The following is a 13,735-nucleotide window of genomic DNA, read 5'->3' on the forward strand; positions in this document are numbered from 1 at the left end:
AATTAATACTTTTGAATCAATAGTTTAAAATAAAATAATATTTTTCAATTAAATCCTTATTTAAAATTAAATAACATATGTATTAATCAAATTAATAAGTTACCTTTTATTTAAACCTTGCTGAATAGCTTCAACTAATGAATGGCAATCTATAAGGTCAGATTTATTGAGATTTTCTAATTTTCGTTGCAAGGTACTTAGAATTGGTAGTAAATGAGATTACAACATAATAAGAATGCTAATTGGTCGATTTGCTTATGGCTTTACGGTTAAGATAAAAATTTTATCACGCACAATAGCAAGAATAATATCTTAAATAAATCAAAAAATTTGAAAAAAGTAACGATAAAAGTAAATGTTAAATTCGTTACTCGTTACCGAAAAATGTAACGAAGTTACTTTTTCCGTTACAAATAAAATTTGTAACGCCATTACCGTTACAGTTAGCGAAAAAAAGTAACTGTAACGCGTTACAAGTAACGCGTTACTTCCCAACCCTGCTTATTGTACTACTTATAAAAAAACTTATGAAGATACACATAGTTCGGATTACAAAATACATTTATCCGGTACACTGGCCACAATAATCACTTACGCACATACGTAGAATCAAAGTAGAAAAACAAAGAAAGAGAGAGAGAGAGAGAGAGAGAAAGAGAGTTCACCGATTTGCATTAAATATTGTTAAATAAAAAAATTTGGTCGAAATATGATCGAAGAACTCTATTTTATGATAAAATAACTGTTCACAATCACTCATCTTTCACTAAAACGTATCATCAGTATTGTCTGCGCATGCATGAATAATCCTTTTGAACATTTTTCACTATTAATCCGTCATCGGCTGGCACGTGATACCTACAAAACAAAAAAATTAAATATTATCGAAAAAGTTTTATTGCTTACAGTAAAAATAAAAGTATATATAATATCTCAACAATCAAAAGATGTAGAAAAATATAGAAAATTGCAAAAAATATACTTTTCAAAAATATAGAATAATGCCTAAATATAGAATAATGGGTATAGTCGTAGGTTATAATATAAAATTATACAACAATATTAATAAAAATTATTTATTCCATACATATTGTACTTTATTATCCAGACATATTATCAATGAAATTTGTGGGAAAAATATAAATATTCAAAAAAATAGATTAGTATTAAAACAATGCGTCTAGTAAAAAAGTCTAGCGTGTGAAAAATCAAAAAAAATAAATAATTTCTCATAAAATAAAAAGTAATAATTAAAATAGGCAAAAATAAAATAATTTAAATAAAGAATATAATTATAAATTATATATATGATATAATTATATATACCTTTGAGTGCCCAGCATACAGCACGGGAGTTTCAGGAGATTCACTGTCCTCGCTCTCGTGTTCATTCTCGTCGAGCGACGCAAATTCCTCGTGCTCCATGATACCCCACAAGGGAACGCTTTCTGGACCCGTGGAAGCCACAGCCAAGTTGTTCACAGCCTGAGGTAGCACTTGATAGGCTTTCTCGATTGACTCGAACGTATCGGACTTCTTCTTGGTTATCTTCGTCTCCGTTTGCAAGACTTTCGAATTTCTGTCTGCTTCTTTCACAGCTTTTTCTTTCCTCTTATCAACAGAATTCGATTTAGGAGTAGTCATGATAGGCTGAGGCGTCACCACGTAGACGCGTTCCTTATTCACCGGAGAAATATCCACGGAGAAGCCCTGCCATGTGTTGTCATTCTTTGTGGATGCGGTGGAAATGTCAGTAGAATTCTCAGTCGACTTTGAATTTTTGATTACCTTAAACAGGAGACACATCGAAGAAAGATAAAGCATTATTTCTTGATATTGATATTTCCACAAAATTTTGATTAATTACTTCTATTCGCGCTCCTTCTACATGGTTGCTGGCCGAACCTTTGTAGTCTAAATCGTTGAAACTGAATCCGGCCAAAGTAAAAGTTTTAACGTTATCGTCGTAAGAACCAATACGATTAACAGGTTCGGTGGTCGTCAAATATTCATCAGGAATCTGCTTTGAAGGGAAAAGATACGGATTGATCGAACTAGGCGAAACTGTACTAGCGGCAGTTGTACCCTTCGAATATTCCTAAATTAAACATAAAAAATACATTTATCGTTATCGTGCTTTCGTATATATATGTACTAGAATCATCATTGTAATTTTTGACAATAATCGAAATTATTTATTTAATTAAAATTATTTTTGTAATTTAAAATAAAATCCGCCAGTAGTAATGCTGGGTCTAAAAGATACATAATAAGACAAGAAAAAATGTTTTGAAAAGATCAACAAATTTAAAAACTTTATGCAATTATGCAATATATTTTTATTTTATATAAAGGATAAAATTAAAATAATATTATTACTATTCATTGAAAATTTATGCTTAAAATATCTTTTGATAGATAAGAAATAAATTTTTCATTGTGATGTTTGATGTGTTACAAAAAAAATAATAAAATAATATTATTTGTAACCAATATCTTTCTATATATTAGAATCCATCATTTATTACATTTAGTTTAATAGTCTCAACATTACGCATTATACACTGTAGAATTAAAAATTTTATTCATTATCTTATTTATTTATTAAAAAAGTATTTATTTAAATAATATGGCACGTACCTGTATCGTCCAATTATCAATATTCTTTTGCAATTTATGTACGTCTATGGAGTTGTTTTCTTTAGTACCGACTGATTTCCTAGTAATATCTGCCAATAATCCCGAAGTAGTCGGCCGAGTATACGAAGAGTTTGGAAGACTGATCACTTTGACACTATTTTTTGATTCCTCGCTAAAATACTTGTCATGATTGGATTCACTCGCAAAATTCAAAGCCTTTCGATCGTGATTTCGTCCGTGTGATGAATAGAACGGAAGTGGTGTGTATTGTGACGTGTAGGGAATAATGAGCTGTACCTAAATTTAATAAAAAAAATTAGATCATAGTAATTATTAAGGCGATTTTCTTTTTAAAACATGTTCTTCCATTTAGTCATATCACCTGTTTGTTCCTCTTTGCGTCTTGCTGTTTTGTGAATGTTTTATTCATATCTTTCGATTTATAATTCAAATTTTGATTCAATGTTTCCTCCGCTACATCGTTATAAGAATTCAATGCAGAGTTCAGAGTATTCCAAAGTCCTCCGCTCTCCGTATCTCTTGAAGTCGTCGATACGACGCTTGACCATAAATATCCAATCTGATCAGTTGGCGGAATATAGGAAACGTCTTGCCCCCGAAGAGCTTTATGATCATGGAGATCTCCATTGGAGTTTTGTGTTGCACTGTCGTTAATCTTCGATTCCTCTGAGAATGTTAGAAAATTGATCGTCTGGAAGCGATCCGTGGAAAGATAAGGTTCTGTTGTAGTAATGTCGCGACGTGTTTCAAAGATCTCATCGTCAAGCGTCAAAGTCGTCCCGGCAGTCTCGATATTCGTAGAGTCTGTGAACGCGTTAGAGGTCGGCGGTATCGAGGACGAGTCCGTCCGACTTTCATCCTTGTGCGTGAAATCTAGCAACAGTGACTCCTCAAAATGTATTGAATCTTCAATCTTTCCGGAAGATCCATCTGTAACGCGCAAAGGTGCGCGAGAGTCTTCAACGACGTTGGCGCTGGAGGACAAATCATTGTATTGATGCTCAAGGTTGCCCGGTATTCGATCGAGACCGGATATTCCGTAACTGCTGGGAGGATTTTGATCGATTAGAACACCGGGATTGTCAAACGATGTTTGATGACTTAGAGAATCAAGTGAACTTTGAGTTGCGGTATTTTCAAATCTTTGCTGGTCTGGTATAAGATCAGAATGACCACGCGACACCTGAGTTCCGCTAGGAGATAGATCACCGTGCGCGCTATAATTTTGAGCATTAAAATGCTCGAACCATCCATTGCTTGCGCCAGGATTGTTTACGTCAGAATTAGTATATCCTAATTCTTGATGCCTCGCTCCTGGATCAGAATTTGAAAAATCTGGACGAACGATCGCTTCACTGTTAAAATTGAGTTGCGCTGTACTCGGAAAAGTGTCATTTCCCGTGGATCTAACATCTCCAAAAACAGATGACGATGATGGTGGTGCATCAAGATACTCCGAGTTACTGTTGGGAACGGCTTGTACAGGATGATTGAAATCATCCGCCTTGAAGAGCGGTGGCATTGCTCCAGGATACAGATGCGGATTTGGCAGCGGACTAATGAAAGATCCGTCTTGTCCACTGGGCAATGATGGTGCGAAAGAAAAATCTGGAGCTCTAACTTCTTGCGAAGCAGCATGATGAGCGTCGTAAGGTACCTCGTGATTTCTGGGTGGCAGATATTCGCCATTTAATGATGGCGATAATTGAGGGGGCGGTGGTGGTGGCGACAATACGAAGGAAGAATCTCCCGAATGAGAATAATCACCGTGCTGTATCGGTATCCATGGAACTTTGTTGCAGGGATTGCAGTTTTTTGCCTTGTTCGAAGAGGGATATCCCGGATGATTGTTGAGGGAGGACAAAGGAGGAGGTGGTCTGTCATAAGTCGCAGGAGAGGGGCCGCCATAGATCTCCGCTGGAGCTGAAGAAGGTATAAAATTCGGTGATGCAGAATACGCAGTTTCGGTATGGGGGAGTTGTAGTGGTGGTGATGGTGGTGGTGGTGGTGGTGGTGACAACGGCGGGGTATTTGACGAAGAACCGATACCGAAGGGATTGAACCAATTCATAAACCGCGCAAAGTACCCTGGCGCCTCAGTCGGTTGAGGGGTAACCAATCTTGCGACTCTACCCGGTGGATGAAACCTTGGCAGTGGCGGTGGAACGAGATATTCGCTCAGATTGATTCTGCGAATGCGTCGAATATTGTTGGGGCCGCCCCGGCCATTCCTGATGATAGAGGCCGCGCTGATTGCGCAGATCACTAGCAGTAAGAATGGCAAGGCCTGAAATATCAAATTATTGCTTTACAACAAAGAAAAACAGGGAAGATTTATTAAAAATAGTAATTTTATTTGCAGAAAATAATATTGTTAATTTAGAGAAAGAAAGAGAGAGAAAGAGAATCTGCAAATTTTTGCTAGAATATATTTTGCTATTATATAATTAAATTTAAAAACAATGAAAGATATAAAAGTGAAGAGTTATCGTATTAAACTTATTGAAGAAAATATTTATCAGTAGAATCGAAATTTTCTCTACACAATTACTCCTAAACAATAAAAGCAAGCAGGAGAATAAAAATGACAAAATCGTTCAGTTGTTAAAGTCGTTAGATACATACTAACAATTTCTTTTCTCCTCGTCGATATTCTAGGTATCATTCGACAGACGAAAGCTTGTATGCATTATATTATTATGTAGACTTTCCGCAACAACCAATGACACGACGGTGGAATAAACGTGCGGTAGAACAAACTAGGTCGCATCGTGGGAATCATTCTACCGAGAATTATGTATGCCGTGCGCGAAACTAGACGTCTTCTCCCTTGTTATTTTAGAATGGAGTCCTCGTTGGACTTGGTTTCCCTCTCTTTAGTCCTGGATGCAGCTGATTACCCCGTTTTACGCTTGCTATACGTAATTTATGCAAGAAACGAACAACGTATTGCTGCGACGCAAAAATCGTTAAGCGAAACACAATTGGTGGCAGTTTGAAGCGTTTTTCAAATCGCTACAAGCAGTAACTTTTAGTTTTCACACTTGTTATTAAACTAAACATAACACGGATTTCGCCCGACGTACCTGACTAATTTCAAAATTGGCTTTCTAGATGAGAGAAAAGCACTCGTAAATGTCGTCCGATGCTCTTCGACCTATTTAACCAATATAAAACCCAGCAATCATCCTTCTCTTGAAGAGATTCTAAGCCAGCCGGTCATTACCGATGGCACAAGAGGTCATATAGAATGCAATGTAAGGTTGAGAATGCGCCACGGATTCAATTCCATAGTAATTGCTTCGTACGAATTTCTTCCATCTATTACTCACTTACTCGGTTATACGTATATAAAATCATTATCTAATGATTACGTCAATAATCCAAAATGTACGCTTTAAATATAATTTTTTATAAATTTTTTTAATCGATTTTAGAATTTACTATAATCCTTCAATCTATCGTGATAATATATTTATTTTAAGACATTATAGTGTTTGTGATATTTGTGTTCTGGATTACTACAAATTAAATCTTCGAATGAAATCTAATAAATAATTCGTGAATAGCATATCAAAATACACAATAATAGCACACATATAATTAAATAATATTATATAATTATTTCAATAAAGTAAAAAATATATTAATAAAACTCTATAAAAATAATATGATGAAATTCGATGCGAATTATTCTCTCGGAAATAGCGACAAGTGGAGAACTGGTACAAGGAAACCTTTATCGCAGAAGGCCGCGAGGAAAACGAATGAAGTGTCGAAGAAAGAGCGGGAATCCGCTGTGATTCGCGCAGCACCCACATATAGCGCTGGGATTCTCTCACGTTAATTGACCGCGAGAACTCCACGTGCTAGTTCTTCGCGTGTCTTGTGAGAGAGAACGAGAGTAGTCGTTGATGACCGTGTTTGTCCCGCGAACCGGAAGTCGCATAGGAAAGTGAAGAAACGAAAAAAAGGGAGGCACACACGCGCCTCTAATAATACATTACGATGTCGCATACAAACGCGCATTATGCAAATTACTTCCGACTAGAGCACGTCTTCTGCCTATGGCAGTTGCTTATAGATATTTAACATGAATTGATTTCCGAATTGATGATTGTAACACGCAAAGTCAAAATTATTACACATCTCTCACAAAAAGAGAGAGAGAGAAAAAAAAAGATATTTTAAACAATAAATTTTATATTGGATGATTGCATAAGTTCGTGCCCGATTTTCATAGATGGCATTAAGTTGCTGCATGGCGGAGTTCTATTGTTTTCGTGTGGTAATTGTTGCTTACACCTAATAGATGACGTTGTCTTATGTCAATTTAGCGTCAGACATTGTTCAGATAAGTCCATTTGTGCATAAGAGAAATCGTTAAAAATGGAGAACGAAAGGTGCATTTGCGGCATGTAATGCTATATGAATTTCGGAAAGGCGTGAGTGTTGGGATTGCACAAAAAAATATTCAAAGCGTTTATTTGGACCGCGCTCCTGCTCTCCGAACAGTCAAAAAGTGGTTTGGCAGATTTCGAAATGGTGATTTCAACATGGAGGATCAACCCCGCTCTGGACGGCCTTCTGGCATTGATGATGACATTGTGCATGCCTTAGTGGAAAGAAACCCAAGGATTACAACTGAGGATATTGCTGAGAGGCTGAACATCGATAATTCAACCGCTTTTCGTCATTTAAAAAAGCTTGAATACATTTCCAAGCTTGATACGTGGGTGCCGCATCTCCTGACTGAAAGGAATAAGCTGCAGGAAAACTGCAGGAGTTGCAATGGGAAATTCTGCAGCACCCGCCATATTCTCCAGATATTGCGCCTTCAAATTTTTATCTGTTCCGGTTTTTGCAGAATAGTTTAAATGGCAAGAATCTCAATTCCGAGGAAGCTGTCGAAAACCACTTTACAAACTTTTTTCAAGAAAAACCAAGTTCTTTCTTCAAAAATGGAATCGACAAGCTTATAGATCGTTGGAAAACCATTGTAGAAAAGAATGGAGACTATATAATTGATTAATAAAAGTGTTTTCTCTAAAATATAATCTATTGAAGTTTGTATTTAAATCGGGCACGAACTTATGCAATCACCCAATATAATAGAATAAAAAGAAAATTTTCTTCAAAATTTGACATGTATACATATATTAGATTTTTTTAAATTAAATATATACACGAATCTTCTGTGAATCTATTTATTCCTATAAATGTCCTTTTTTTTATGTGATAGTGCAACTTTTAGCAGAGTGAAATGATGTAGAGCTGTTTTTTTTTTTTTTTTTAAGAAGAACGCTAATGAGAGAAGTCAGTAGGCTACAGATACCCGGCAGGTATTAATCAAGCATGGATTGAGAATAATAGTGACTCCGCACTCTTAAGTCAAGGATGGAATCAAGGATAGAAGAACAGGTCAAAATCTACTAGGAAGCGGATAGATCCGATTTCTCGACTAGCGATCGATGAGAAAACATCTGGACGAGGGCATCGATTTAGCACACGGGTTCCACGATCGACTATTTATGACGAACGATCATATCGAGCATGTAACTAATATATCGATTCCTTTCTCCGATAATCACGTTTGAATGGAAGATTACGATTCCATTTGTGTAGCTGCTGTTTTATATCGATTTCGATCGCAATTTACCTCTGGTATAAAGAATAATCGTTTGTGTATTAATAAATATACAAACAATTATCATACTTACATATAATCAAGATATAATAACGTTGAATTAAAGACATAAAATGAATATCGCAGATTTATTAGAAACTTGCAATAACGTTTATTAGAAAAAAAAAATAAAAACTCTCATTAAGAGCATCTCACGCTGCCGCAGAAATTCATTACTAAAATGATCAATTATTAAAATTGATTACGCCACTGCGCTCATGAACTCGTCGCCGATGTCGTGGATGTAGCGCCCGCACATTCATACGACAGGTAATGTAGGTAAGTGGGCTGTGGGTATTACGAGTCGAGACCTACAACGCGAAAGAAGACGATGTAACGCGCTCACGCGCACCTGTAATCCGTGCGTATGCATACGCGCGTGTCCCACGTGCGACGAACACGCGCGTTTGTCGGAAAATGAATGTCAATCGCTAATCGAGACGAACCGCTGCCGATAATGGGGCTGCGCTCTCATTGCCTGGGATAACGTCAGCCGAAATAAAATCGTCATCATCGCGTTTATGAGAGATCCTCGCAGCGAGGTGATATCGAGATCGTTCGTCGACGAGATCGATATTTAAAGGCGAGACTCTCGATGTTGTTCAACGAGGACCGCGACCGCACAAACTTTCTTTAGCGCGGCACAATTATGCAGTTAAATTATTTTTATGAAAAAAATGCGTGCATAAGAAAATTTCTATATCTCTAGAATATTTTAAAAAGTATGTATACATTCGCATTTCTTGTAAAATGATTTTAAAATTACGTATACAGGGTGTCCTATTTTAAAGGACCCACTCAAATATCTCAGAAACACTGCGTTAAATCGAAAAATGTTTCAAACAAAAGTTGCGTGGCTTCAATGGGGCCGTAAGATGGTAACAATGATTTGACCTTGGAAAATCATTTGAAGGTCATGTGAAGGTCAACTTTAAAATCTTGAATAGAAACCCCCATTTTTTATTTAGTATTCTTGTAACTGACATCGAGAGCTTTCCAAAACACTATAATAAAGTATTTTTTCATTAAGTACTTTTTGAGTTATTTTATATTTTAATCTGACATCTTTTGATGTAAAAAATTAAATATCTCATAAAATATTCAGTTTTCGATAATCTTACCGTAATACTTTTATGTACAGAATAATGAGACAAATCAATTAGTGCAAACAAAAAACAAATAATTGTTTAAAAAAATACATCGTAAATAATTTTTTTTTAACTATTATTTTTTTATACTAATTGATTTGTATCATTATTCTGTACATAAAAGTGTTACGGTAAGATTATCAAAAACTAACTATTTTATGAGATATTTAATTTTTTATATCAAAAGATGTCAGATTAAAATATAAAATAATTCAAAAAGTACTGAATAAAAAAATAGTTTATTATAGTGTTTTGGAAAGCTCTCGAGGCAAGCTATAAGAATACTAAATAAAAAATAGGGGTTTCTATTTAAGATTTTAAAATTGACCTTCACATGACCTTCAAATGATTTTCCAAGATCAAATCATTGTCACCATCTTATGGCTCCCTTGAAGCCACACAACTTTTGTTTGAAACATTTTTCGATTTAACGCAGTGTTTCTGAGATATTTGAGTGGGTCCTTTAAAATGGGACACCCTCTATGTAACGGAATAAGACTGTAGAAAGATAATGACGATTATGCTGTCACTTTTCAAGACAGAGTCTAAATTCTTCTGAGCAACGTCCCGTGGGAATAGTCGAGTGAAAATCGGGAGGTGTCGGCGATCTTGTAGAAAAGACAAGCCCTAACGGTACTTCAACAGCGCAGAAGACAATTACAAGAGCGTCAAGATAGAGAGAGAGCTAAGCATCGTATTTACATCGCGAACTCTGCTCAAGTTCGACGATTGTTGGAGATATATGACATTTGCGTTCACTTCTCATATGATTCTATTAATGTAAAAAAATCGAAATATAATTGATATAATTGATTGTTTTATTATAACTAACTAAAATTGTCAACCTGGAGAGCGAAAAAAAAAATGTCAACAATTTATTATCTCGTTTGTAAAATAGTATGGAAATATATCTACCTTCTATCACGGGAGCTTTTTTTATTCTAAAAAATTTGATTGCATAAATATTTGCAAAATATAAAATTATATGTAACAGTAAAAAAACAGCACATACAAAAGTAGTGTAAACATTCTTATAAAGAGAAAGGGAGAGAGAACAAGAATAAAACGAAAATATACAAAAATCTGGTAAACGTATAAGAATACGTTAAAAAATTGTTGACAACGCAATGTAACGAAAGAATATGTCTAACAAATGGAAGGAGGCTTCACCTTTATTTTGTCGATGCAAACATTTCTGTTAGCTAACTTTCCTCATTTACTTCAAACCAATATTGTTGAAAATAAATATTGCAGCATAATAAAGATTACTCGCAAATATCCGCGACACATCTACAATATTTCGACTCTTAATATTGACAGATTGTAAGAAACCTTGCGCGCAAATAAGATATTATTAAAGCAAACAACCGGAATCTTAAACATAATTAAAATAGAAAAATATTTTTGTATTTGCTTAGACATTGCACGTTTTTGTAAAGATAATGACACTTTGTTTAAAATTCGATGGATAAAATACGTGTAAATAGAAAGTAAGTCTAAAATCTTTTCTGTCCGTTTCTTTAAACGATCTCTCGCGTTCTTTCATATGTATTTGTGTTTTGTATATATTTATCTGTTATCAGTACTGTACATTATAAGTAAAATTGAAACACATATAATCTGCAGCTTCGTGTAATAATAACAGCAATATGACTGACAGAAGCAAAGAATATTGAAAAATACTTTCGATTTTCATCTCAAATAATATTATAAATGTACACAATATTTTATAATTGGTAGAATATTAAAATCAGTTCTTCTTTGCGAGTGTAATAAACCCGTAAAAGAAGATTATTTCCTTTAATAAAAAATCTATCAAATTTTAATATTTGATACAAATATCTCTTAATAACTGAGCTTAAAATTAATATTTTATCACAGTAATGGCTATTTTAGAATAACAAATAATTATTCAATTATTTATTTTTACATTTACATCTTAACTTATGAAAAGTCCCTCAGTTTTTACAGCATACCTCAAATATCATTTCTACATTTTTGTTAACAAACAGCTGACTCCAAATTTAGCCGACAGGAAGTAATGCTTCGTTTCCACTTCCCGTTAATTTTGAAATAATAATTTTGTATAATTACAATTAATATAGAAATGTTATAATATACAAAATGTTTGTGCTCCCGTACACGGTTTTTTTTTTTTTTTTTTTTTTTTTTTGGAAATCGAGACTAGATGAAACGGGCAAACGGAAAGCGACAGATTTAGGTCGTCCGAAAGAGTTTCCCTCTTCGACTGGCACTGTGCCAAACCGCTTGATCGTTCGCCTCGAAAGCGGCATATACAATACGTCTTCGTCGTTCCGACGCGCATGATTCCGCGGTGTGCATAAATCAGCCATGACTCTCTCGAGACATAACGCCTGCCGCGCATTAACATACTACTCCGCTCTCCTGATTAATTAAAGAACGTGACTCTCTGAGATTATCGGCGCCGATTTATGAAATCGAATTGATTTGCCCAAAGAAATGAATTTTCAGAATTAGAGAGAATCTCTGACTATCAATTATTTACAATAAATAAAATTTATATCTCAATATACTGTATTAAAGATATAATTTAATTTTTACAAATAAATTTTATATAAAAAAATTTATAAATTTATTTATTTATATATTTAATTTTACGCATAAAATATCCTTCAATTGCATTATTCCTCGGCAACAAATATTTTGTTATATATTTGAAAAATAATTGTGACTTGTCAATTTTTTATTTTTATTTTTTATTTTTTCATAATTCTTCGTATTTCAAAGCTTTTTACAATATCCGTATTATAAATCCCTAATCAATATAAATCGATTTGTGTATACCAAATATAAGATGTGCGAATATAAGAGTTGAAATTGATGAAACGATGTTTAATATAAATGCAGAAAGTCCACGTTTATTTCATTCATATGCAATATAGATTAGACTCGAAAGCGGTACACGTCTTTTCTATGTCGTCGAGGCTCCCATGACTCTCGGTATATTATAATCGTGCAATCTACACGATTTGCCTCGTTATATCGCATAGTAGATTTATGACATATTAAAATAATCCATCATTAAATTCATTAAAGTGGCCTAGAAACGTAATAAGAAAAGCGATTTGCATTTTTAATCAAAAATTAATATTTTATCGCGATAAAATAATTTAATGCTACATATACTATATAAATAAAACGAGTATTCTATACGACTGTTACTATATAGTCCTGAAATTTTATTTCCAGGATATTTTTATTGTATAGAATAAAAGTATCAGATTATTAAAAAACTTTCACGATTACATTCATATACAATTTGTTTGCTAACTGATAATAAAATTAATAATTTAATAACAATTTGACAGTTAGTTGTTGACGTATATTAACATCAACACTAACGAATAAAATATTTCACACATAAATTCAGAGAAATTTAATCTAACAGCAATAACAACTCAACAATCACATACTGACAGAACAGCGACGATAATTAACGATTATTTACTGGTAGTATTACTTACTCTTCGATCATCCATTTCTCCCACAGTCAGGATCTTTCTGTCAGAAACATGTCACAGTTTGCACGTGAAATCAGAATCACACTCTTCGTCCTGAATTTTTTTTCTAGAGCAAATCGGATATTCGCTAGCTGTCAACCTTGTAGCATCGTCACAACACGTAATTCGCGATCGACAAACACGACAATTCGATTCTGTTTCTCGTCGCGAGAAGGTGAAGGTTGAGGTGGAAGGACGCAGGATCCTGAAACGCGGCACGATCACGCGTGGGAAGGGAGATGGGAAAAAAAATGAAAATGGAAGGAAGGAAGGATGCGCACTTGATCAGGGTCAAAGAGAGAGTCCCATTGAAGCCTCTTCGGTCCAAGTCACTTATATACATTTGCGCTTCTCTCCTTCCTATCTGATACCTCTCTCCCCTTCCCGTTGCACCTTTCCCTCGCTCCAAAACAAGGATCCCTCCGTATGCAATTTGGCCGATCTCTCTCTCTGTTTTTTTTTTTTTTTTTTTTTTTGTCAGGCCACAACTGGACCCACGGAAAAAGCGAAGGATTTTTTTCTACCTGTTGGGAAAAAATCCCATCCTTTGATCATGCTGATGATAAATATTGTAAAGAACTACCTGGAGTCGAGGGTCCTGCAGTCGGGTTGGAATGTCGATCAGATATAATGGTTTCTTTGTCCGGGGATGATGATAGCTGGTCAGTTTTATGTAACGTGTAACATTTTTTGGCGTA

At 34.7% G+C, this 13,735-nt stretch overlaps 1 protein-coding gene across 1 annotated transcript; it reads right to left on the reverse strand.

Annotated features, from left to right (window-relative positions):
- Positions 1–761: 761 nt before the first annotated feature.
- LOC138933406 (uncharacterized) lies at positions 762–13,026 on the reverse strand. Its single transcript, XM_070296081.1, has 6 exons — positions 13,002–13,026; positions 3,023–4,948; positions 2,641–2,937; positions 1,868–2,098; positions 1,327–1,788; positions 762–858 (listed from the first exon to the last, which is right to left on the reverse strand). The coding sequence occupies exons 1-6, from the start codon at positions 13,014–13,016 to the stop codon at positions 838–840; spliced, it is 2,952 nt and encodes a 983-aa protein (XP_070152182.1). The 5' UTR covers positions 13,017–13,026; the 3' UTR covers positions 762–837.
- Positions 13,027–13,735: the final 709 nt, after the last annotated feature.

Source organism: Polyergus mexicanus, unplaced genomic scaffold, assembly GCF_030449975.1.
Source record: "Polyergus mexicanus isolate NDT 795.1 unplaced genomic scaffold, iyPolMexi1.0 SCAF_5, whole genome shotgun sequence".
NCBI lineage: Eukaryota > Metazoa > Arthropoda > Insecta > Hymenoptera > Formicidae > Polyergus > Polyergus mexicanus.